General features: G+C 38.6%; 1 protein-coding gene across 1 annotated transcript in view; it reads right to left on the bottom strand.

Annotated features, from left to right (window-relative positions):
- Positions 1-27,875, bottom strand: part of Slc9c1 (solute carrier family 9 member C1) — a 65,906-nt gene that overhangs the window by 27,649 nt on the left and 10,382 nt on the right. The window contains exons 7-17 of the mRNA XM_057765393.1: positions 25,615-25,714; positions 24,107-24,250; positions 21,856-22,030; positions 19,548-19,629; positions 18,872-19,038; positions 16,724-16,849; positions 9,941-10,038; positions 6,462-6,581; positions 3,648-3,843; positions 2,559-2,744; positions 1,250-1,399 (exon numbers count right to left, since the gene is read on the bottom strand). Of these exons, the coding sequence (XP_057621376.1) occupies positions 1,250-1,399; positions 2,559-2,744; positions 3,648-3,843; positions 6,462-6,581; positions 9,941-10,038; positions 16,724-16,849; positions 18,872-19,038; positions 19,548-19,629; positions 21,856-22,030; positions 24,107-24,250; positions 25,615-25,714 (1,544 nt within the window). The remainder of the gene's footprint in view (positions 1-1,249; positions 1,400-2,558; positions 2,745-3,647; positions 3,844-6,461; positions 6,582-9,940; positions 10,039-16,723; positions 16,850-18,871; positions 19,039-19,547; positions 19,630-21,855; positions 22,031-24,106; positions 24,251-25,614; positions 25,715-27,875) is intronic.

Genomic DNA, 27,875 nt, shown 5'->3' with positions numbered 1-27,875 from the left:
AAGAGCTTTACCTTTGTAACTATTTTTAATCTAGTGGGATAACTTAATGAAAATGCACAATGGAGCATCTGGAGAGATGTCTCAGCTGTTAAGAGGACCTGGGTTCAATTCTCAGAGCCCACAAAGTAGCTCACAATTGTCCCTAAGTCTGGTTCTTCTGACCTCCATGAGAACCCGGCACCCACATTGTGCACAGACATACACATATACAAAACACATACACATAAAAGAGAAATAAATATTTTTATGCATGATGAACAATGTCTTAAGGGTCAGGACAGGATTGGGGCAACGTGCTTTCAAATTAGAGATACAGGGGTGGTTTTCAATCTCATAGGCATGGGAAATTAGACCAAAGTGTATGAGAACTGAAATTATAACAAACATTGGTTGATATTTTAGAAACCCAAATCCTTTATATCGTATTGTTTGCCCTCTTAACTCCCATTGCTAGGTATTAATCATGAGAGATGGTGAGCAAACTTAGAGAAATTGGCTTACAGTTGCAGGTAGCAGAGAGGAGAAATGCTGTTTATGTGTTCTACCGTGAGATGGGCGTACAATATTTTTACTGTGCTTGTGGCAGATAAAATTTGGCATTCAAGTGTTACAAATTACGTTGAAAGGCAAATACTAAATTCCACCTAGCTGTCAAACTTCTAGGTTTCTACAGACGTTAATTTGCTTCAAACTAAGAATGAAAAGAGAAAGAAAAGGAATTTAGGTCTAAGGGTGTCTTTGCCACCTACTTGTTGTGGGGGTGTAGGCATGATCAAGCAAATCTCTCTTGGCCCCATTTCTCATCAGCAAAAGTGCATGTGACTGGGCCCCTGTAGGTAACTCTTGTTTTCCTTACTCCTTTCTGTCTGCCACACCACTGGCCTCTCTTTCCCTTACTTTTGATTTGGGTCAAAACCAGAAAATGGAAAGAAACGGAAAGATCTTTGGAGCATGATGAGGAAGCTCTGCTCAGTTCCGTGGCCACTCCTCCCTACATTATTTCCTGAATGATCCTGGAGAGAGTTGGGCACTGTGCATGGATACAAAGGCCCCTCCAAGATCCCCCTTGTGTGCTAATATGGCACAGGCTTTCTAGTCAAAGAAGGTAAGTGATGTAGTAACAGAAACACACCAGCAGCTCAGGAGTTAGCGACTACACCTGTGTGTAAAGACACCGACCAAGGCATGTGATGGCAACAGGGCAGTGAAGGGCGTCAAGGTTTCTCCTCATGCTTGGCTTTTCTCTCACCTGTTTCGCTTGTTTGGAACTTGCAATGTGATCGATTATATTCAGTACATCCATTTCCCCTTGGACATAGCCTTTGAGAATAGAATACCGGAAGGATATCTGATGGCTCAACCTTTTGTCTATTATTTGCAGCAGCTTTGGTGTTATGAGCTAAAAAGAAGACTATTATTAAATACTAACCGCATATTTTTTTTTGTTTATGTTTAGCTTAGTTTGGCCATTGCTTTCTCTGATTCATGCTAGTGGTGCAAGAATGAGCCCTTAGCTTCTGCTCCAGCTCTCATACCTCCCCCCCCCCCATGACAGACTTTTGTCCCTGTGAAACCCAAATAGTTTCTTCTATAAGTCTTCTTGGCCACGGTGTTTTATCACATCTGTAGGAACGTAACTACTGTGCTGCTGCTTTGCACCCATCCTGCTCTATGACATAGGAATGTGTCCATTCCTTGCCATTTCCTCTGACAGCTTGCGAGCCCCTCATCTATTTACTAGATGCTGTATACCTCACATTAGAAAAGAATGAACTATAAGCTTTGGGATACTGGTAGACTTGCTGTCCTCAGATTACATTGTGTACGAGTGTTATTCATTGTCTCACAGAAGACTACAAAAGTAGATAGTAATAATTGGCTACTTTAGACCCCATAGGTCTAGGTCTCAGTAGCAAAAGCTCTTTTTAGGTATAATGTATAATCTGTACTGTATAAGAAAGACATAAACGTTATATGACTGTTTCCCTACCCACACATCCTCATATGGGGTATCATGGAAGAATTTCCAATCACCTACATAGTCATATAAGAAACAAGTGACTGCCCTTGTACATGTGAAAGCAACATTGATTAGACATGTAATTTTTGATACCATAACATTAAATTTACACAATATGAAATGTGTACTATTTTAGTTCTTGATCTCTGTGGATATATACTATTGACTTTGTCGCTGTGGATTTTTTTTTTGTGATGATTGTTTTGATTATTTCCATTTTTTTAACTCCCGGTTAATTATACAAAGAAGTATTACTTAGACTGCACTAGGATTTACACAAACATGGATTTTTAAAAAAGCCTTCTCTATTAAACGGAAAACCTGTGATAGATGTCTATAGTTTCATGAGCAAAACGAATTTATAATATAATTTGAATATTTGAAAATTTGACTTGTTATATGTAGCTAAAAGCTCAGACTTGACATCAGCCCACCAGCAAATGTTTTCTCTGAAACTGTTGAACTGACTTTAAACTGACATTTTTTGACACCAAGCCCACAGAGGAAACCAAAGCCATGTCCTTGACTTGCACTTTACCTTCAAGATGCGTGGTACACGAAGGAGTCGAATAATGTTCATGAAGACCACAGTCTCACTGAAGTCAAAATCATAATTAATGGATTTTGTTTCTCTAAGTATTAAATCTATGATGCCAATTAAGGTAATCCCCAGCTCAAACAAGAACCAGGTGTGTGAAAAAAATTCCTTCCTCATTGCTGCCATCTGTTGAGAGACGAAGAAATTGCATCATATTTTCTGCTTTTATTAAACACATTTTCCCCCATCCACAACAAAAAGGTAAACATTATCAGTTGCTCAATTATATCAAATGTGTGATGCTGAGTGGTAAAAAAATCACACACACACAAACACACACACATATAAACATATTTGTAATTCACATGAGATAGATTTTATTAAATCAGTTCACAAGCTAAAGATTCAGTGAAATGATGTCTTCTGTTCTATTTTGTTCTGTGATGATATAAAAGTCACTTTTAATATTTTGAAAATTTAGGTGAATGTAAATATTTTAGCAAAACTGCCTCAGTAATCACACCAATGCTTTTATTTCAGAGCACTGTAAAGATAACAGAAGGCATCATACATGGCACGTGGTCAAATGCGTACATTTCAGGAATACTTTTGTCTCTTATTTTTTCAAACCATGTGTTGTGCCTTAGAGTATTCTAACACAAAATAGCCTCTGTGGGTTTTGTGTGCTTTTTATTTTATTTTGGTATTTTTGTGTTATTAATTTTTGTTTGATTTTTCATCCTTTTTGAGGGGGTAGAGAACATAAAATGGTTTGGATACAGCAGTGGGTATGATCTGGGAGAAGTTCAGGGAAGGGAAAGAATAAGATAAAAATATACCGTGTGAAAAAACATTACTAGTACAGTTTAAACTGCACCATTTTGACCTGCATCATTTTATTTTGGCAATAACAGAGTCAGTGATTAAAATATCCATATTTTCTGATGTTGCTCTCAACATCACATTTATAACTTAAATTTGTGAACTTTGAGAAGACACAGAGAAGCTAACAATACTCGCTGAGAATACTCTAGTTGATGTGGACACATGTCTCCCATAACACACTCATAGGCACAGATTTTAGATTACCTTAAGTAGAGCCTCTAGAAAGTAAAAGACAAGGAAATAGTAGTTAGCACACTTTATTTCATGTTCATAGATGGCATTTATGCGGGATATCCAACAGATTGTCATAGGAAATATGTTCATTAATACAGCAAGGTATCCAATGTACTCAAATTCATCTGTAAAGACTATTTTATGGGATACATTAAGAAAGAAGTATCTGCAAAAAATAAAAAGAAAAGACAATTTTATCTGGAAAAAAAAGAATTACATGAAATGTTTTTCCTTTATTTGATCAGTTCTGTTTAAGTTAATGGGAGCCAGAGGGCCCTGCTGAATTCTAGGTACTAGCCTCACTAGCTAACTATTAGGACCTTGAACAAATCTGATGATTAGTAAGTGAATTTTTTTTTTTAAGTTTCAGTGGAGATTCCTGGTGTGCAAAAATCAAGCTCTTCCTAGAAGTCACAAGTTTTTTAGTGATAATTCTCGTGACAAGGGCAGGTTCCCTTCCTATGAACTGTTGGCATGGAGTTCCTTCAGAACCTCCAAACAATAAAGGCATTTTTTCCTGCTGTTGCTGGCCTTTCAGAACTAGTTAGTAAGATCCAATTGCTTGACCAAATGCCTTGGTCACAGCACACAGAGAAGTCAAGCTGAAATGGAGTGGGGTGTTTCCTCCCCGCTGGCTAGCCCCCATGCCTTCAGAGGACAGCATGAAGATGGGAGAAATTGTCATCGCCAGTTTTGCTCAGCTGAGGATACTGTGTAACAGTGCTGACTGGGCAGGCAAGAGGAGCTCACCAGAGAAGCTGTGGTAAGTCTGTCACAGGGATGAGCAATTGACTTCTGATTGGATTTGATGCTCATGCCACATGAGGGCATTCATATCTAGTATGGACAAAAAGTTTGTGACTGGGGAGACAGGAGACTCTAGTGGGGACACTCATGCTCTCTGTGTGATAAACCGGCATGATGAGCCCACCCAAGCTACTAAAGAGCCGTGTTTATGCCCATAGACTAGTGCTATTGTCCGCATTGACCAGAGAAGTTTCCTTTAGAATTTGTACAGAGAATAAATGTCTGATAAATGTCCAGTCACAAAGGGGGCATCTGTATTACCCTTTGAGAGGCTCAGGACATCCTGAAAGAAAGGACAGGAAAAAAATGAAGCAGTCAGAGACAACAGGGAAAGCAATGCAGAACACTGACTTCCAGGTCTAGCATGGCTGCTTCATTCTTGAACTCAAAGCAGCTTTAATTGCAGAAGATCTGCAAAAGACTAGACTGTCAACATGATGTAGAGTCTAGAGTCTAGGAACACCTCTTTCCTGTGGGCATATATGCAGTTAATAGCTGATGGGAGAATGAGAGAAACATTTTCTTTAGTGCTGTATCCACTAGTAAGTAGCAGACCACAGACCTTCTAGCTGTTAAGAAGTCTCACTGACTTTTGCGATAACCCTAGCAATCTTTTTCTTTACAGATGTCCCACGAACCATATTTTCTCGTCATGGGACTGGACATTTACAGATACTAAATGCCAAATGTAGAAGGTTTGCAGACAGAACTGTTTGATAAGCTATTAGCTAGGCCCATCGTTCTTGCACATGCCCCTTATCCAGTAATATCCTGGGATCTTTTTAAATACCTGCTCCATCCAGAAATACAAGAAATACAGAATACATCCAAGTCTCACTGGATGAGATTAGTTCACCTTTGGCCAATTTGGGGGGGATATAATATCTTTCTGCTCCCCATTCTTGCATAAGGGCCCTAAAAGAGCTAACTTTTCTTTCTCTGAGTGAGTTGAAGCCTTTCCTTCATCCCACCCCTCTGTCCTGATATCTATTAAGCATTTGACTAGATCTATCAATCTCTTTCAAATCCCACTTCTTCAAAAACAAAAGTTAGGTGCAAATGGTCCTCTAAACAAGCTCCTACCCATGCACCTGCAAATAAATCCCCACTCGTGTTCAGGTAATCAACTGTGCTGGCTAGCTTTATGTCAACATGACACAAGATAGAGTCATTTGAGGAGAGGAAACCTTAGCTGAGAGAATGCCTCCACCAGACTGGCCCACAGGTACATTTTGTTGATTAATGACTGATGATGAATGTGAGAGGGTCCAGCCCATCATAGGTAGTGCTACCCCTTGAGTAGATGGGGTTGTGATGTATGAAAAAGTAGATTGAGGAAGCTACGTGTAGCAGTCAGTAAACAGCTTTTCCCCACAGCCTCGGCATCACTTTCTACTTCCAGCCTCCAACCTTGAGTTCTTGGCCTGACCTTCCTAGATGATAAACTACAAGCTGAAACATGAAATGAACCATCTCCTCCCCAAATTGCTTTTGGTCATGGTGTTTGATCACAGCAACAGAAACCCTAACTAAGACAACATTATTGAAACTCATTTAGGGACACACAGACAGACAGACAGACAGACATTAAAGTAGTAAAATGACTGACTAATTTGGAAGAAGAGTTTGGGGTGAAAAAAATGTAAAATGGTCTAATGTGTATGTGTATTAGAATGTCACAATCAAACATTATTGTGTCTAATTAACATGGTAATAAGAGAATATTAACTAGAGATTTTACACAGTAGTAGAATGCTTGTCTAGCATACACAGCATGTTAAGAAAACAAAATATCCCAGTCTACAAAATACAAACTAAATGTTATTCTTATATCTTCTTTTAAATAATAATTGTATGTATGTAAAGAATTAGATTTTAATCTACTTCAAAATAGTTTGCCAAGTATTTATGTTATAATCTGAAAAGGAACCAACTTTCGGAAGTTAGCATCACATCTCTTATTTTAGGATTGCTCACCTCGATGGAACCACTTTATCTTTTTTAGTATTATATACCCAGTTGAGTAGTAATTTTCTAAGGAAGGAGATGAGTTTTTTGCCTTCAGAATAATTCTTTAAATTCTCAGGACTCATATACCTACAAATATACAGAGAAATCATTCAATATGTTTTAAATACTTTGACATAAGTCCAATGCAACACTGTCAGAACACAGGAGGACTATTTTGTGCAACAATGACTAAGCAAGACATTGCATAGCATAGCCCCAAACCCTGAAGTGTAGATATACAACTGTGTCATCAGGTTGTGAGACCAAGTCATTGAAAGAAGTCCAGATTATTAGGGATACATATACTAAGATCTCAAGGTCCAGGGAGAAACAGTCAACCTTCTTTCAAATATTTGTCACCTAGCTTTTTATTTTAGATGCCCTCATCTGTTATGGCAATGAAGAAATGATCTACCTACCATTCTTGTTTGTGGAGATAAAATGAGCTATGTCAGGTGGGGATAACTGAGCAGTACATAAAACATCCATTGCATCTCATACAGGCTTCCCTTCAGGCAAGTAGTCGGGTTTAAATAATTACAAAATGGTAAACGTTAACTTGGAGAGGTCATTCTCATAAGAGACACAAAGGCAGGTTGCCACCACTTACCAGAAGCTGCTAAAATAGATTTAACTTTTGTATTGAAATGGCTCCAGTCTGTGAGCAGTGGCTTGGTTTTTGCTTAGCAAGTCCTCTTGATTTGATAAAGAGCTTATCTTTACCAGGTATTTCATTGTCTTGATTGAAAAGTTCATCCGGCTTTGTATCCTAATGTGTCGTGTTGCTTAATTGAAGAATATTGGAACCCTGAGTGTCAAGACTGACTTTGTTTTTCCTCTTGATTAGTTTGTCTCACCCTGAAATTTATGTAATTCTTTTGCTCTAGATATGTTGATCTCGTTGAGAATGATGAAGTCATTCAATTTTCCAGGATTTAATATTATAAAGCACTTACATGGAAATTCTTCAATGTCTATACAATCTGATTCATCTTTAAGTTATAAATAGTTTTTGAACTAATCTAAAATGGTTGTTACATACTACGGATAAACTGTGAAGAAATTCTGATTTCTGTCCTTAAGGGTCCAGTAGATCGATGTGTTGAAACATGCAAGTCACCACTTCTATAACTGTTGTCATGGAGATAATAATAGGAAAGACAAAGAGGACATATAAACCAAGTTCTGGAGAATTAGGAAACCTTTTTGACAGAATTATTATCTTAAAGAAGATCTGGAATTTACAGGTTCTTATGAATCCTAATATTATGTGACCACTAATTACAAAGTCATCGATCCCTAAGGCAAAAGCGAGACATCCAGAGGACTGAGAGGGAATGAACACAAGGGAGTCAGCAGTGGGACCAGCAAGGAGCACAGAGGGCCTGAAGGGACAATGTGGGGGGTGGTCGTGACATATAACAATTTTACTCACACGCATAGGACACATATTCAGTGTCCACACATGTCAGGCCACATACCAGGTACCTCAGGCACTTAGATTTCTGTTTCATGTGAACATGTTCACCACTGCCATCTCACTTGGAGAAGTAGTGTTGCTCTGAATCCCAGCTCTGCGACTTGTTAAATAAATAACCTCAAGTCAGCTAGTAAACTTTTCTGTCCTTCACGTCCTTCCAATGCATCATGAAGATAAGAAGAGCATGTCTTCTAGAAACTTTGGTGAGGTAAAACTAGGAAATGCACAGAACATGTTCGAAAGTGTTGTCTGGCACTCAGCAAGAATAAACAATATATTCAGAGTGTTATTTCACAGCGTATTGCACAGGCCCTATGAATAGATTCTGGTACCCTTTGCAAGTCTTCTGCATCTCCTATTCTTAGAGTTGTTTTTCTTACCCCAGAAAACCCCAACCTGTGGAGCTACTGAATGACTCCAATAAAGAAATGGCAACATCAGTTTCAATGCCGCCAAGGGAAAAAGCACACACTGAAAACAAGTGTGATCAATAGTTCTCTAGCAGTGGGAATATAGGATGACTACTCTGATATTGTCTTTAGGGTCTGGCATGCGAATTGGCATGCATTGCTACTAAATATGTGTCCCACATGTGTGAATACACTTTCACATGTCCCAACAATCTCCTCCAGTCTGTTTGCTCCACCATTGTGCCCACTGTTGGCCGTGTCTTTGCGTCAATTCCCTCTTGGTCCTCTGGGTCTGGCCTACTTCTGCCTTAGTGCTTGATTAAAGATTAAAAACAAATCAAGTTGGTGTTTTGCTCTGATGCTTTGTTTTTGTCACATTGCCTCTTCCAGACAATGTAGTGACAATGACTTTTTTATTCATTAAAATATTTCTGCTGTGCTCTGTATATCTGTCTTCTCTACAGAGGGCATCACATTATTTCAAAAAGTCACATCTTTCAAGCTCCTTCAATTATATGGAGATTATCCAAGCATTTAAAAGGTATGGGCTTAGAGAAGAAATGGATTCTGTGTTATACATGGAGATATTTAGATACATACTTAGGAACCCAAGTTTTAAGTGGCATATTCTTTATCTTCCTTCCTGGACATATAAAGTGTCATAATGATTTACACAGACTGGCTGGAAATGAAAACTCTTAAGCTCTTGGAAGAAAGTCTGTGCCGGAACTATGAGTATTTATTGAGCATCTGTGTTCCTTATAGATGTGTGTGCTACATGCGATGGATAAAATCATAATTCTCATATATAGTTTTTCTCTTGACTATATTGGGTAGCACATGTGAATGGACGTAAGATTGGTACATCACATTTAGGATGTATGGCCACCAAATGTGTCCCATTTATGTGGGATAATGAGCCAAGTGTACAGCTCTAAGCAGACTCTGAAAATGACCTTGGCATCATTTCAGCTGAATTTGAATTTCTTTGACATTAAGGGGGAGATCCAGATCTGGGAGGCATGTCTGAGCTTTGGGTAGACATGTCAACTGTACTGCATTTGAATTGTTCTCCTACTCCATAGATCTTTCATTCCCTTACGGAGGGCGACCTGAGCATGCTCCCCCAACTCAGCAGCTTTCCTTAGACAGTGGATCTAAGGAAATCAGTACCAGATTGAAGATATATGCTTAGTGTTGACAGAGGACATGTGGGGTCCGTCTGTGCTTTGGGAAGGCGCACCTAGAGATTAAGGAACACTTGGCCTCTGTTCAGAGAGGTTAAAAGGACAAGCACTTCACTACAGTTTAGCTTTGCACATGGGAAACAAAGGAAGAAAAAGGGCTATTTCTTTCAGAAGATTCTTGCCAAATACTCCAGCCTGGAGGAATCAAGGGTGGAAAATGGAAAATCAAAATTCAGTTTGAGGGTGGGGTGCAAAGCAGGGAGTGGTTTGTGCATATGATACCAGATGAACAGAGGTTACAACACACAGGCATGAAAACTCCTGCACACAGTGGCTTAGGGTCAGTCCCTCTCTTGGCAGTGTACTTACTCTCCCTTCTTCTCACCAAAGCTTCCAGCTGCACCAACCAACAACTGCACTGCATTCTGGGACAGGATCTCATTCCTGTACTGTCGTTGGTAGCTTGCCTGAAAGAAGTGTTGAGTCAAATCATTACATGCTTTGGGCACAATGACAACTTATTACTTCCTTAATAGAAAAAAAAGGATGTGTGATCAAGAAGTCAAACTCCCCAAATGACCTAACATGCTTGCAGAAAGAATCTTTCTACAGAATCCGGGTCAGTATGTCAACACAGCGTAGATCCGGGTCTTTGGGTAGAATAACCCACTTCTGCGGGAAACTCTGGAACTGCTAGTCCTTGCCCATGATTCCAAAAGGTAGAGTTCAATGAAAAATAGCTCTGGGGTTGCTACAAGCTGTGTCCCATTGAGAAGCTCCTGGTGGATATTAGAATATTAAGGGAATTTAGAAATACTGACAAATGAAAGTACCTTGGTTCATCTTTTTTTTTTTTTTTTTTTTTTTTGCCTATGTTTCCAAATGTTTCACAACACAACTCTGCTGGCTTCTATCTATTAGATGATATAGTCATCCCTTCCCTGTGTTTATTGATGATCTGCTGAGCTTCAGCGACTGTGAGAGCCATCACCGGAGGAGGGTATCTGACAGATGCGAACTGGTGATGGTTGAGAATCACTGCATAGGACACATTTCTAAACGGAAATGTGGAATGTGATGGAAGGTTCCTGGGTCTGTAGTCGGTGCTCTATACACAACCAATGACGAGAGTACAACTCTTTTCCTCTTGGGGGATACTAGAAGGATAAATCAACTAGCTGTAGGAATGAGGGATTTAAAAACTGCTCTTGGGGCTGGGGATCTGGTTCCATGGCTGAGCACTTGCCCAGCATGTAAGGGGCCTGGGCTTCATCCTCAGTGCAATTAAAGAAACGTGTTTCAATAAGGCAGCAATCTTTTCTTTAAACAGCATTAAAGAACATAAAAATATATATAATTAAAATATTATTATTAGCCTTAAAGTTAAAAATAGCAGTTTGTTGGGAAAAATTGATGAAGTTGAAAACAATATGGATACCATGACATCTGGTCTACAAGCTTGGTCTACAAGAGCTAGTTCCAGGACAGGCTCCAAAACCACAGAGAAACCCTGTCTCGAAAAACCAAAAAAAAAAAAAAAAAAGAAATGTTAATAGCAAAGTGGTTAGAAACTAGAAAAATAAAACAACCCCAGTTTATTCCACAAAGCAACTCTTCTTGAGTTAATTAGTCTATATATGTTTTATTTTGTGAAGAATCTAGTCCATTCTATGTTTGGAAGATGCAAAGTTGCTTTTTCAGGATAATGTTAGAGATCCAGGTTTATCTGAACTTGAAGCCTTCCTTCCAGGATTCTAAATGACTCTTTCGTTACACCATACTTTCTTTTCTAGCGTACAACAGTAGAGAAGATATTCTTTCATTTAGTCAGAACTGGTTGAAATCTGAACAACAGTATCAAGTTTTGAAGATTATAGGAGGCCAACTGGAATAGGGACTGCGGAGATGAAACTGACCACATGACAATAAACATGCAAAGAGAGATAAGGTGAAGAATGTCTACATCCATGCGCAAACTGAGGAGATTGAATCTGCCTTGAAAAGAAAATTTCTTGTTTAAGAAAACACAGCACAGAAGCCCAGTATCAAAAATCAGGGATGAAACAGCAGTTATCAAATATTTGAGGGGAGAAATGAAGAAGGTACAGGGGCTGTTGATTGTAGAAATCCCATGTTGAGATGAACAGAAAGAACTGCAGAGGTCATGCAGTCATCTTAAGTCCCCTCCTTATCACATGGGGAGAATAAAGAGTAAACATGTTAAGCTCTGAGTCACACACGAGAGTAATTAAAGAAGACCTTTAGTGGAGTCTTCTGTATTTGTTTTGGGGTTCTGAAATGCTGTGTTTTCTTGAAATCAATTAAAAAATTCTTGAAGTGACTTAAAACCGTGGTCTTGTAAAATGCTACACTACGATGAAATCAAAATAAGTTGGCAAACATCTAAGTGGGTAAAGATGCTACAATTCATTTTATAAATATTAATTATAAATATATACCACTCTACTGCCTTTGTATAAACATTCACTAATTGGATACAGCTCTTGTATTTTAGGTCTGAAAAAAGTCTTTAGAAATTAAATGATCAATTGCTTGTCTACGTCAGGAACATGAGCTACCAGGTCACGCTATACTTTCTCCATAGCTGCATTGAGAGATGTGCCGCTGCTGCTGGCTATGAATGTGACCACACAAGCTAATAGACTTACTTAGAACATTAGGAGGGCTGTGTGTGTGTGAGAGAGAGAGAGAGACAGAGACAGAGATAGAGACAGAAACAGAGAGCTAGAGATAGAGATTTTTTTGGTTACTTGATTGCATGACTCTTGAGTATGAGCTCTGTAGATGATAATGGCATTTTGCAATGTCAGAAGTTTGGACACACCTAACTACTAAATCAATGGGAGGTAAATTGTATAGATGTTTTTGGTTGAAAATGTTGAAAATATCAGCTATAAATATAATAGCAATGTTTTGAAGAATGTGTATTTAAGAGGGTATATGTATAAAAAGCTGAATGTTTACAGAGTAAAGAAATTATTAGGGAGAATATAAAATTAAAGAGAAAACCATGAGAAGGAAGTAAAATTGTTTTAGAACACTGTCCTCAGCCATTTTTCATGGCTTCATATGCTATTTTCCTTCTCTAAAAATAAAATTATAGGAAGAATGAGAAAAAGAAAAGAATATATACATATATATTTATTATAAATTAGTCTATGATAATGCTTTTAATTAGAAATTGGTAGCTAAATAATAATTCATGGTTTATGATAAAGTTATATATGCTTTTTTGGAGACAGTATCTCACTGTATAGACCAGGCTGACATTGAACCCACAGATATTGGCCTGCCTCTGCCTCCATAGTGCTTAAAAAAGGCATATGTCACCATGCCCAGCTAAATATGCTTTTCAAAGTTAGCTTAACATGCAGAAGGAACAAAAACACTGAGCATTTCAATATTAGGGAAGGAAAGAAGTGTGAGGGAAGGGTACTCAGGGAAGTAAATCAAAAACACCAAAAGAGATGCCAGAGATAAAGAGACTTAAGATGTCAAAATAACCTGACTGCTTTTTCTTATAAAATACAGACATTGCTCAGAGAGGTTTATGTGGGCAAATATTGGGTACCAGCTATGCACCTTATCTTATGCTGTTCAGTATTAGACACACATTATTAGATGTATTAATAAATCACAGTTGTTGGGATTTTGCTACTTTACTAGATTTACATGGAAGGGAAAATGAACTCTTATTAAAAAGTAAAATTTATTCTATGTCCCTTCCTAGAGAAATCCTCCCTAGATAGCTATGGATCGATGGGGTTGGGAGAGAGAGTGGGGAATGGAATGGAAGAAATGGGGAGGCAGAGGAATGAGGGAGAGAAGGAAGGAGATACAGCTAAAACTAGGGGTCATTTGAGGGGTTGTACGGAAACCTAACCCCTCAGTAGAAGTTTCTTAAAACACATACTTATGTGAAAGAAAGCTAAGTAGAATCACCAAGTAACAGGAGACAGAGTCCCAACTAGAAATCGTTTGCCTCCAAAGGAAACCCAAAGTCCTGGGGATGAGTTACATATAATTGAGTTGTTGGCCAAAGAAATTCCAAATAACCCACCCGATGGCCAAGGCAATTGGTTGCTCTGAACAAAGTCATGGTAAAATCCTATACCTAACAGCAACACTTACATAACTCAGTGAACACAGAGGAGCTGAGCCATCTCCCACCTAGAGCCTTCCTTCGTCTTTACTGACTAGTGTTCACGGTCATACAAGGTACTCCGCGTGCCACTAGAGGCACTAGAGAGCTAATCACCAACCCAGCTGAACATACTATGATCTGTACACAGGTGGTGACCTGCCAGCAAGGGAGGCTGGGGCAACAGTGGTCCAAAGCTAATGTAATGGGAGTAACCAATCACTGGTTGGTTGTAAGGCCCACACCATGAGAAGGAGCTCATTTCTGACGCTGTTTAGTGGTCTGAGAATCAGATCCTAGGTAGGCCAATAGCCTAGAGGAAAAGCATATGCTATTGTTCTGCTAAGACAGTGCTTCTCAACCTTTCTAAGGCCGAAACTCTTTAATACAGTTTCTCATGTTGTGGTGAACCCCAACCATAAAACTATTTTCATTGCTACTTCATAACTATAATCTTGCTACTGTTATGAATTATAATGTAAATATATGTGTGGAGGCAGAAAAATGCAGGCCCATTTCTACCTTGTCTACTGGTCAGAGAGTTTGGAGACTGACAGGCATAATTTCACCTCCTAACTCAGGCGGTGGTTGCCTGGCTCTTTTGAAATTAAGATAGCTCAATGCCATCATGACAGGTGGTCAGCATATGCAAATGTACTTCTGCTCCTTCTTCTGTAACTATGAGGTCACCTAGGGAAGGGCGGTCTTCAGCATAGGTGACCTAGAGGACTTGAGCTACCTAGATGACAGAATGCTAATGATTTTATGTCTCAGAGTGCTAAAGCCATCGACTGTGTGAGTTATCCTTTGTATCGTGTTAATAAAGTCTTTTGTTACCTTCTCCCCCAGTTTACATTGGGTATAAAAGTTGTAGAAAAATGAATGCGGGCAAATTTCAGGACTTCAGTCACTGGAATGTCGTCCTGATACTTTCTATGTTTTCTGTCTTACTATTTTTATGTGTCTTCATATTCTTTGCTTATATTTCTTCAATTCCCATGCCCCTACCCTGGTAAGAAGTATTTTTGTTGAGGCCAGTCCTTGACATATATGCTATTCAGTATATCTGATATTCAACCCCTGTTAAAGGATCATTCGACCCTCCATCACATTCTTCTTCAGAGTTAGAGATGAACTCAAACGCCCTTTCTGATTCCCTAATCAAAGGGAACAGTCAGTCACCAGAGTTAAAACAAGTCAAGTCAGGCCTGATCACTCAGAGTTAAGCCAGCACCAGCCTTATCTCCCTCTCAATCCTCTACTTTGAAAGTGTGGTTTGGTTGCTGTCTATCCTGTTCCGGTTTCCTTCTGACCTGCACTTGACTCTCATTTCTGCTGGCTCGCCTTCAAGAAAGTACACTTCCCTGTCTTTACTTTAGAAGCAACTCAGATGTAATTCCAAGGCAATACCCTGGTGATTGACTTTTCTCCATTTACCAGGGTCTATGATCCTCTGGATCATCAGCTTTCAAAGAGATGGAAGAGCTAGCAAAACAGCAGCAGTAACAACAACAAAACCCCAAAACCCTCCCCCGCATGCTCACCTAACTGCATAAGGGGCCATTCTTGCCCTTCAGTGGTCACAACTTAATTTGCTACAACAAGTGTGAAGTCTGCAGGTGGGATTGAGCACGAGACGGTGATGGCATTCACCCAGTGTGGCACTGGTATTGCTGTTTCCAAGTACTCGGGTTCAGGAGGAAGCCCAGTTTAAGAGAACATGTCTGCCTTGGTTACTGACAGAGAGAGAAGACTCACAGCTTATAGATAACCCATTCCCCAAGCTGAATGAGCAAGCAGAAGCTTGGAATTCTGAATGGCTGCAATAGGTGAAAACCACAGATTGTTCTACGTGTGAGAAGAATGAACGTGGTTGCGGCGGAAGGTTGAGTCACAGCCTGTGGTCAGGATCTGACCTGGATAGAAAGCCGAAATTAGGCTGGAAGGACCTGCCCCGAGTCCTGTTCACTGCTGCACTACAGAACTGCCCTCATTTTAACTGAGATTTTGAGTGAAAGCACAAAAGTCTCTGCAGGTGTTTCAACCCAGATGGGAAGATATCTTGGCAGCCCAGAGCCAAGGAATGACCTTGGTGTGACCACAATGTCACACGGCGAAAACCTCACACAGGAGAGATTTGTTAGGAGGGAAATACCCAGGAGGGTAGCTGCCTCTGCAAAGGTGAGGAGCAGGAGAGAACTGGGCAGAACATGACATTTATATAGGTTTTCTTGTGTGTCAGGGAGGCACTTTCCAGGGTGGCCTGGGATTGGAGGGTTTATGTGGTTTGACCTTGGAGCCAGATCAGGAATAGGGATTTTTCTTATAGGGTGGGGCCTGACCTCTGGCACAATTTGGGGCTGGGAATGGTGGTTACCACCTTTAGGAAACAGCTGTTAGGAACCTTAGGGAAGTTTCTGGGAGGCTCCTGGCCACTGGAGCTCCTCAGGTGGGGACCTGGCCACTTACATGCTTTGAGGGTTTACAACGTTTATGAAGTTAAACGGTGTTTACAAAGGGAGTGTCTGCCTACTCGAGTTGGCATGAATAGCCAACAGCCTCTATCTGTGTTTACTAGAAGATATGGTAGAAATCTTTGGAAAATAACTGGACAGAAATCCTAGAGGACAGGGCCTTAGAGTCAGCTATTTCAAACACAGCTGAAGGCTGCCATTTGCATCTCTGAAACTCTCAAATTAAACAACCTTTCTTTAATCTGTTTTGAATGTCTTTCCTTCCTTTCCTTTCTTCCTTCCTTCCTCTTTCCCTCCCTCCTTCCCTCCTTTCTTTCTTCTTCTTCCATTTTCCTCACTCCCTCACTGTCTCTTTCACTTTTCTCTCTCGTTTCTCTCTGAATTTCCCCAGACACTGGTGGATGTTGCATAGAATTCATAGGTAGACATAATCAAAATATATTGAGCAAGGAAAAATTTGCCCAGTCCAGTTTTGGGTCCCCAGTATTTTTAAAGGAGTTGCAGAAGAGAACTCACTATCTGTGCTGAGAGGAGACGCCTGTTGGCCAGCTCCATCGCTTCAATGTTGAGGGTCTCATCTATTTCCTTGTTACAGTCTGGACACTTCACCTTCTGATGCTCTGTTGTTTCTTCTTGGTTCAACTAATAAAACAAATGAAAAGAAACAAAAACAATACATGAATATTAATGTATTGTTTAGCAGAAACGTCTACAATCTCACATTAGATTTTTGGGGGGACATGGCAGAAAATCTGATAGGTATATAAAAATATCTTAGTGCTCCACATTTGCTCAAGTGTCCAGACCATTGATTCAGTTCTAGGAGATAAAATAATTGACAGGTGGTGGAGAAGGAGTTGCACCTTTCGTTTCTGTGGAATTTGAGAGCTTATAAAAGCTATCACGTATGAAGTCACACTTTGACTTAGTGGTCTTATGTGGTTCCCTGACAGCCTCAGCATCCCTTGGAAACACACATACTGTCATTGTCCATTGCAGCAGAACTGGGGGAGCTGGGTAGCAACCCCTACGTCTGCTGCTCTTAGAGTTTGATGTTCACTGGTTTAAACGAATCATTTAAGGTAGGAAAAAAAGTGCTCATGAGTTTAAGAGATACGAATATAGAAAATTTGCCAATGAAGTAAGCTGAAGTTTGGAGAAAATCATTTGCTCAAGCTGATGGAACAGACCTACAGATACAGCCCTCTAATTCCAACTACTAGGGCTGGGTTCTCAACTCTCCTGGTGCCGTGACCCTTTAAGACAGTTCCTCATGACGTGGTGACCCCAACCATAAATTATTTTCGCTGCTATTTCATAACTGTAATTTTACTACTGTTCTGAATCATAAGCTAGATATCTGTGTTTTCTAATGGTCTCAGGAAGCCCTTGTTAAAGGGTTGTGTAAACCCAAAGGGGTCATGATCCACAGGTTGAGAACTATTGTACTGGGTAGACTAAGGCAAGAAGATGGCAATTCAAGGATTTTGTGGGCTGCAGAATATGTTTGCAAGGCCGTCCTTCATGACTTAGGTTGGAGATGTAGCTTTGTTGCAGTGTGCTTGCCTAGTGCAAGGCTCTGAGTTCTGTCCTCTGCTTTTAAAATGAGCAATTAGTTAAAAGCTAGAATATAAACCAGGTCTTCTGAGTGTGAGGCAAGGGCCGCATCTATAATGCAGTAATCACCCCATGACATAAAGAGGACAATACTAGTATTTGATTATCTACTCCCAAAACGAATCAAGAGACAAGACCACTGGCCTGGGCACTGCCTCATGAGCAGATGGGGAGTGGAGTGGAAATGCCCCACACCACAGCATGCATCAGAATCTCTGTTGTGGGAGCAGGGAGCTCAGGAGTGTTCCAGACAATTCTGATGCAGCGGGTCAACAAAATGCTGTAATCAGATCCTCAGTAAAACTGAGGAAAGCCTTGGAATCAGCTCAGTTTCTGTCTAACCAGAAAATGAATGAACACAGACATGGCAGAAGACATTGGAAGAGAAGAGTGACATTGGGAAGACCCAGGAACACTGTAGAGTATTTCCTTCATGGCAGCTATGATATAATGCTCTGAAAAAAAACATCAGGTTCTCTTGTAGCCCAGACTAATGCTCTGAGTGAGCCCTTTAAGATGATCTTGGAGATCCTATGGTATTTCTAAGATATAGATAGTGCTCTTTCACTCACAGATGAACTTTTTGGTGCTGACCTTGGCTTCTGCTTTCTTCAAAGATACAACTAACTGTAAACTAGGCTGTAACCAGTGCTTGGTATACATAACAACCTAAATAAACTGTGAACAAATAAGTGATTGTAAGACCATTCTCTCCCCTGATCTGGTGAAAAGAGGACATTTTCTGGGCCTCGCCTTCTATTTTATACTATCTTTAAAAGGCAAAGCCAATATGCTGCTCTCTCTTTCCAATTTACATGTATTCCTTCTGTAGTCAAATGGGTTGGGGCTTCTGCTTTGTAACACAATAACCATAAAGAATCTTCAGATATTTTTCTTACTATTATAGAAAATAATATACTGACCAATATACTTCCCTATGAATTAAAATTATGAACATTCCGAATTTGAATTAATGCTTACAATTTGATCTACATTTAATGGCAATCATATTTACTCTAGTGGAGTAGAGAGATATTGTATGCTTACTGCATATGGATTTTGAAGTATAATTGCCTTCTCAACCATGTTCCAGTCAGCATTAGCAAGATCTTTGTCAAATTTGAGTGCCATAGCTGTAGACTTGGTTAGCTCTTGGAAGTGCTGGAATGTATAATAAACTGATTTATGTTTTGTTGATGTTACATCACGAAGACCTTAGGGACAAAGAATAGATTTTACAAACAATAGAAGAATGTAATTTTGATATAAATTATAAAATTTCCTTTTGCTCTTTACTTATCCTCATTCATGACTTATGCATGTGTATTGTGTATTCATCTACTTTCAGGTATACTTGTCTTGTTTGTGTGGTTGTATGTGAAGGCCACATGTTGATGTTGAGATGCCTTCTTCAATCACTTCCTCACCTGTATTTTGTCATCAGAACCTAATAATTCTTACAATAGTGTCTAGCATTTAGAGTATCCTTATCAAAAAGTTTGCTGAATAATTGGATGAACTTACACTACTCTTTAACTATATACGGTTAATGTAAATAATCATATGAAATAACTTTATTAGCCTGAATAATTTATACATTATTATACAGTGATTCAATTAGAAAATACTGACTTGTATTTAGATGGCTATTTTGTTATTAGCACTTCTTATGATATTTGGAATAATTTTTTCTTTTCTCACCATAGTAAACAGTAGAGCTTACCTAGTTTTGTAACTGCCATTGGCAAAATAAATCTATTGATAATCAGGGTAATTAAGCACACTGACACTCCATGAAATAATATCTAGAATTGAAAAAATACATTAAATAAGTATTCAGGATTATTTATTACAATATATTTTGTATTATAAATTTAACCGGGTTGTTATATGCTAACAAACGATTGTACTAAGTGAGGAAGCTGGATGTCGGGCATGAGAAAAGTGATCTGGGGACTCCCTATGCTCTTGCACACATCATCTCCAGCCATCTTTTCGGAAAGCAATCAAACGAACAAAAACAGAGTCAGAACTCTGGCTTCCCTCTTGAGGCCTGCAAGATTCTTTGTAATAATCTCACTTACACTACCACGTCTGTTAGGACTCTGCTGGTGACTATGTCAGAGGAGAAGCAGGTGGCAAAGGAAGCCCAAGGTGTCAGCCCACCAGGAGGGTGGATTTCATTTAGGCAAAGCCACGGGACCACAGAACCCAGAATGTCTTTGCCTTCTGCTGTGATTTTACATGCTTGTTAGTGCAATATTCCTCCAGTATCTAACCTGGTGTGAGTAGATGTGGGGAGATCTACACTGCCTGTAATAGAGTCTGTTTATCTCTTAGAAATATCCGTTCTACTGGGCATTTTTATTTGTGGATTGTCACATGAATCTCCCCCAAGCTGTACTATCTAATTGATAATAATAAAGATGTCTTATACAGAGTTTTAATGAATAAAAATAAATAAAAGGAAATGCCACACAACCAGGGTCTGTGAGTTTCACCTAAGGAGCTGCATAGATTGTAGCTCAATTTATTGACAATTAACAATAACAATTGAGTCCCTTTGCCAAGCTAGTTTAAATTTTTTTTTTTTACTTTAATGTTAGGAGATATGGTCACGGGTTCAGAGTTCAGAAGTTATCACAGCTGAAACAAAGCTTTGAAATCAACAAAGTTAGACTAAGATTTTTTTGTTTAAATAGCTTTGTGGTAAAAAAAAAAAAAAAAAAAAAAACCCAAGAAGACAATCCAGAGTTTTCAAAAGGCACATAGTTAGATGTGGAACTCTTTAAGGTCAGAGAACAAGAATGAAACAACCCAATTATCATCGGCTAATGTACTTTTCTTGATAGGACTGGTTGAAAACCAAAGGTGATGCTTAATTTCTTATGCCCATTTCTGCCCTCAGTCTCCTGATATAAAAAGTTATTAATGAGTTTTATATTTTGAGTTTCTTTAATGTACCCTAAAGATTTAAAGTAGAGCTGACTGATTCTTTTTCATATATTAAAGTTTAGATTTGTGGTTCCTTTAAGATTCTTTATAAGATTACTTTTTAAGATAAGTAATAAAGTAATTGGCCTTTTCTTTGTAACTGTAAAATGCAGCCTGTCAGTAAAAAACATGACTGAGAAGAAAGCCTTTTTGCCCACACACTTAGTCTACACCAAGGTATTTGGGTGTGAATGTATGTAGGTTCTTGGGTTAATTTACTTTTCACCTATAATATGCTTAATCGTGTAAAAAAAATTAAAAACATGTTTTTACAGGTATTCATTATAATTCACTAAAAAATAGAATATAATCACATTGTAATGCCTAATTGCTTAAAAAACTTTGTTGAAGTATATAAGTTGTAGAAAAAAGTTTACAGTAGAAAAAGGAACACGGAAAGAACATAGAAAGACAAGAGAATCAAGAAAAAAGCCATCGACGGAGTGTGAGTGTCTTTTTCCCTAAACCCCCTCCGACAGAAAATCTTAGCTTATGTTGACTCCATGGATTCCTTTCAAAGCCCTGCACTGCTGGAGACTGACCCCGACAGCGGTAAACACTCCTTAGACAACTCTAACTGACCAAATCTTTGTTTCCTACATTATTAAATGTAATCTATGGAGTGATATAACGAAATAGAGCCAACACTCAGCGATGGATTCTAGAATACGTAAATAAAAACTGCAGAGTGGATGTCCTACAACAGCTGCTGTTTAAAATGACTTACAGATTTTAATTCATCTTCATCTGAAACCCCTTAGACCTGTGAAGAAGGCTGGGTGTCTCTAAACTGGAAAGGGGATGGAAATTATTGGATTTCCTGCCCTAGTCTTGCACATTCTGTGCCAGAAGCCTCACTCAGTCCCTTGTCTCTTGGCCCTTCCTATAGGTTAGTCCACAGCTTTCTCGGAAGGAGCAAACCGCAAAACAAGAACCCTTTCTCTGGGGATGCCACGTGGGATGTACTACAAAGTCACGTTCATTACTGAACAACACTCTCATCAAATATTCAAACAGGAAAATGCAGCTTTCTTTACTAGAGATTTTTCCCTCTCGGAGCCAACAGAGACGTCAGAGTAAGCAAGCAGAAGGGCCATGTTTATGTTCGGTGTCCCTTTCATTTCACTCCAGACCATGATGAACGCCCAGCGCCAGCTGAACCCATGACCAAGTCGAGACAAAACGGGGCTCATTAGCAGAAACACCAGGAGTCTGGAAGACAAAGCACGTTTTTGAGTTATCTTTGTGGTGGAAATGTCTTGCTGCTTAATCCTAGTATTCCCAATAAGCCATCTTTCATACACTATTATCAGGGCTCCAAAGGGAGCCATGTGTCACAGAGACACTCACAGAGAGAATGACGTGTTCTTGTTATCTCTCTGCACTGCTCAGTGGTAAGGTGACTTTACATCATGCATGGGGTGCTGCTTTCACGTGTGGAAGACAAGCATTAGACATTTTATAAGGCTGCAATAAGAAGGGTAAACAGAAGATGATGGCAGTTGCGTTTTCCTTACAGATTTTCTTGTTGCTCAATTTGTCTGTATTGTCCAGTTCTTCCCTATTCCCCATGCCACTCCAACTGTCATACCGTTTTTATATGATAATTTGAACAAATATTTGGAATTAGTGGGTTGATGTCAACAATTTAACTGATTTTCTTATATGGAAGCAGAATGTTAGCTATTTGAGGGACAGGTAGCTGTGAGATTGCAGTTGAGGCCAATTTTCTTAGTGTACAGCCCCATGTAGGGTGGACTCTTCTTTCTCCTAAGACTGGGAAAAGGGACTGCAGAAATTATCACGGGGAAAAGGAAGACATTTATAGGTAAGCTTTCATTCTGATTTCTTTTTTTTTCTTCAATAAATCTATATTTCAGCATGGACAATTACATACATATTCCTGAATATCAACTTTTGTTATATCAAGCTTGGCACAAGAAGTCAATCTTAGATAAATATAAACTTCATTTTTCAGGTTAAAAGAAAGCTTAGCACAATGTTTTATTTTTTTGATTTTATTATATTTCTCTCTGCTCTCCTCCCTTTCTCTCTCCTCCCCTTCAATCCTCTCCCATGGTCCCCAACTTCCAATTTATTCAGGAGATCTTGTCTTTTTCTACTTGCAATGTAGATTAGATCCATGTATGTCTCTTACTTAGGGTCCTCATTGTTGTCAAGGTTCTCTAGGATTGTGATTTGTAGACTGGTTTTCTTTGCTTTATGTATAAAAGCCATTTATGAGTGTGTACATATGATATTTGTCTTTCTGGGTTCTGGGTTACCTCACTCAGTATGATGGTTTCTAGCTCCATTCATTTGTCTGCAAATTTCAAGATGCCATTGTTTTTTCATGCTGTGTAGTACTCCATTGTGTAAATGTACCACATTTTCCTTATTCATTTTTTGGTCAAGGGCATTTAGGTTGTTTACAGGTTCTGGCTGTGATAAACAATGTTGCTATGAACATAGTTGAGCACATGTCCTTCTGGTATGACTGAGCATCTTTTGGGTATATACCTAAAAGTGTTATTGTTGGATCTTGAGGTAGGTTGTTTCCTAATTTTCTAAGAAATTGCCACACTGATATTCAAAGGGGCTGTACCAGCTTGCATTCCCACCAGCAATGCAGGAGTGTTCCCTTAACCCCACATCCTCTCCAGCATAAGTTGTCATCAGTGTTTTTGACCTTGGCCATTCTTAGAGGTGTAAGATGGAATCGCAGAGTTGTTTTGATTTGCATTTCACTGATGACCAAGGATGGTGAACATTTCCTTAAGTGTCTTTCAGCCATTTTAGATTCCTCTCTTGAGAGTTCTCTGTTTAGGTCTGTACTCCATTTTTTATTGTATTATTTCTTTTGATGACCAATTTCTTGAGTTCTTTGTATATTTTGGAGATCAGACCTCTGTCTAATATGGGGTTGGTGGAGATCTTTTCCCATTCTGTAGGCTGTCATTTTGTCTTGTTGACCGTGTCCTTTGCTTTATAGAAGCTTTTCAGTTTCAAGAGGTCCCATTTCTTAATTGTTTCAGTGTCTGTGCTGTAGGAGTTATATTTAGGAAGTAGTCTCCTGTGCCAATGTGTTCAAGTGTTTTTCCCACATTCTCATCTATGAGGTTCAGTGTGGTTGGGTTTTTTTTTTTTTTTTTTTTGAGGTCTTTGATCCATTTGGACTTGAGTTTTGTGCATGGTGCTAGTTCAATCTGAGTTATGAAATAATTTTGTTATTTTGGAAAATAATCATCAGATAAATTACTATAAACAAAGTTCAGATGGTATTCTTACCTTAAAACAATCAGTGTGAAGTAGATATTTAATGAATAATATACATCAGAAAATGATATATACAAATATGTTTGTGCCGGGATTAGAAGTCCAATGAAAGTAAACACCATAAGAAAACTAACGAAGGACAGACAATTCCAGAATCTGCATTTTTGAGAAGAATAAAATATAGTTATAGTAACAACATGTTTATTATAAAGCTTATTTCTTACTTATATGAGACATTATGCAATTGTCAATAAAATAAAGGTGAACATGACATTTATCTGCACTCACCAAGGATTAACCCTGAACTGTGAAGAAAGGCAAACCAATCTAGGTAAACAGGTAATTTTAAAGCAATTAAGTTAATTTATTTGTGTCAATTAGTAACTTGCTTTTTTTTCTGCTGAGTCTGAAAGAAATAGTGTACAATCATCTGCAGCATAACATAACACAGGGACTAAACATCCAAAAACCACTGTACACAGAACTAGAAACACTGAGAGTAAAAAGGTCCTATAATCATACACTGATACCGAAACGCTAAGTGATAGAATCAAGCAGTGGCGGTGAAAGTGACATTAGCACAGAAGTGGCAGGGGACAAAGATCACAGGTTTGCCATTCAACATCTCAGTTCATATGTTAAGGAGGAAAAGACCATACAGTGGTTACAAAATGACCTAGAGGAGGAGGGGGTGGAGTAAATAATAAGATGGGTGAGTCAGGGCCGGGCGGTGGTGGCACACGCCTTTAATCCCAGCACTCGGGAGGCAGAGGCAGGTGGATCTCTGTGAGTTCGAGACCAGCCTGGTCTACAAGAGCTCCAGGACAAGCTCCAAAACCACAGAGAAACCCTGTCTCGAAAAACCAAAAAAAAAAAAAAAAAAAAAGATGGGTGAGTGAGTGAGTTAAGGATGACAGGATCAGTGGATTGACCAAGGGGTTGCAGAGTTGTGACAAATGGAGGACCTGAGAGAATTAGAAAAATTATGGGAAGTGGGGATGCTTTCTCTCTCAGAGCATAGAGTGGATCTTCTCCAGGTTGATGAAATAAGCAATAGGATCAATCACCATTAGCTTAGATTTCTACCATCTTTAAGAATAGGTCCTGGTGAATGTTATCTTGTAAATAGATTTCTGGCATTGAACTGAGTTTATGCAATTGTTATTTATATGTCTGTGGAAGTGAGTGGCTTGGGCAAGATAGTAGCAATACTCATAGGAGGAGAGAAGACTTGGAAACTGAAAATCAGAAGAGTTTATGTTTATCAACATCACTAGGAGTGATGATAGGAGGATGGCGACCAGAGTCAGAGGGATGTCCCAATGAAGTCTCCACTAAAAGACATGTAGAATCAATGCAAAAGCAAGATTAGGTGAGCTGTTTTGCTAAGACTATGCAAAAATGAATGTTACAGAGAAATCAGTGGGATAGTATATAGCATGCCATGTAGCTCTAATAGCTGTTGTAATATCTTAGCTTCCAGTGTATAAAACAAAGTCAAAAAAAAAATAGCTACTCACTCAAGGAGAAACGCTTCAACTCCTGGTTTAAAACTTGTAGAATTTAGAAAAAGTCCCATGGTGGCCACAGTAAATATCCCAGACAATCCAATGATCTCACCTATGTTTAGAATGAACAACAACAACAAAAGGATCAACTTCAGCAATAGTGTGATCTCGACTGGTTGTGAAAATGTCAAACAGTGTGACTTTACACAGATGTTATCCCCCTAGATTTCACCTAGAAAACATTACAAGTTGTTTCTGCTGTCCATATTTTAATCTTCCCCCAGATATACATCACATTGAGGAATAAAACATGTGATGCACATGTATATAATATAATACTTTGCTTCATATCATCTTCATCCATCCCAGTGAGGCTAAGCATCCTCGGCAGATCTGCTGTTTCAGAGGAACTCTGGATGGGTGCATTGGAAATGACCTGGCAAATTCTGTAAGGACCAACCCCCTTCATGCACTGTCTGCTTGGAAGACACTAAAAAAAAAAAAAAAACCCTGTGTTTTGTAGTAGAACTCAGGAATTGGGGACAAAAAAGCCACAATATGGATTTATTCCTGTTTAATCTTTTTTTAATTGGTGCATTTAGTATACTAGAATAGAAAAGTATAGAAAACTGTTGATGGATTTTTGTAACGTAGGTAATATACTTGTAAAACCCTCAATTATGTGATATAGCACAAAGAGAAAGCTAATAATCCCACTTTCTAAGGCTGTAAATATAATTGTAAAGAAATTTTTGGAAGCCAGGTAAGTGCTGCAAACATGTAATCCCAGCACTTGCAGACAGAAACAGAGGCAGATGTAAACAGAGGTTTCTCTGTCCCACCTGGTCCCACAGTTGCTTCTAAATAATCACTCATAGGCTTAACATCAATTACAGAACTTTTGGCCTATACTTCAGGAGTATTACCTACTAGCTCTTACATTTGAATTAGTCCATTTCTTACTACATAGCTGAGGGTGATCTTGAACTCCTGATTCTCTTGCCTTCACCTTCCAAGTTCTAGAATAGCAGGTGTTCACCATGATTCCCAGATATACATTCATTTTTATAAATGCTTTTGTAAAATACAAGGTCCCAAAACTAAAAAAAGTGCTTTTAATTTGATTTGAATTATGGTTAAAATTTAATTTAATGAAATTAGTATTTTTTTTCCACAGCATTGAGGCTTCATGCCTATATCTTAAGTTCCATGTTTTAGAGTTTTGTCTCAGAAATGTAAACAGAAACATTTTAGAAGCAAACACTTTAATTCAGAATTTACAACTTTTTATTTAAGTATACTGGTGTTTTGCCTGTATGCATGTGCACCTCATGCATGCAGTGCCTGAGGAGGCCAGAAGAGGGCGTCTGGCGTTACAGATAGCTGTGAACCACTCCATGGGTGCCATCTCTTCAGTACCAAGTTTACCACATTGGAATCATGAAATAATAATAATAATAAAAAAAACTAGGCATAATTACTTTGAGAAGATCAAGTTCAGGACAAATGATTAGAACTTTTTAGGTGACAACCAAGGTAGGAAAATATTACTGATTCCTGCTTTGAATATGATCATGGACACATTAAGGCAGATCATGATGAAGGAAATTTTTTGTTATGTATTTTTTTTCTGTCTCTTGTCTTAAAAAAAATTCTGTTCTAGAACCCTGTTTCCTAAATGTCCACTGAGATGTCTTAATTTGAAAGTTTAGAGGTGTGTGTGTGTGTGTGTGTGTGTGTGTGTAACTCCTACTTCTGGCTATGCTTACATTTCAGATATTAGGGAAGACTGCATTTGTTGGAATTCATTTTTATAAGAACTTAACTGTATATATTTACACCAATACACATGGAATGTACATCACCTGACTGATCATCCTTCAATGTTTTAGTTCATTAACTTGATCCTATCACTTTTCAGCATCATAATCGGCTCAATACAACAGACTGATTAGTTGGGATTTCTTAAAATTGTGTCTTTCCTTTAACTGGCGTGAGAGTAATATGGTTATTTTCAAATTTCTAAACAGAAATGTTTTTTCATTGCAATTTATTCAAATTATATAGATCTTAGTAATTTTGTACCTTTCTGTATTGGTTCAGGCCACCTAAATTTAAAGGTTGATAGTTTATACATTTCTGTTAATGTAAAATAATCAAAATTTCCAGATATGGAGGGCATAGTATCTCTATAGAAGGTCTACAGTCCGTTCTGGTACATAATATTCTTTATATATCTTATAACACAAGAATGTAACTTATTTTTTACACAT

Source organism: Chionomys nivalis, chromosome 3 (genome assembly GCF_950005125.1).
Source record: "Chionomys nivalis chromosome 3, mChiNiv1.1, whole genome shotgun sequence".
NCBI classification, from domain to species: Eukaryota; Metazoa; Chordata; class Mammalia; order Rodentia; family Cricetidae; genus Chionomys; species Chionomys nivalis.
This window is presented reverse-complemented; position numbering and strand designations above follow the sequence as displayed.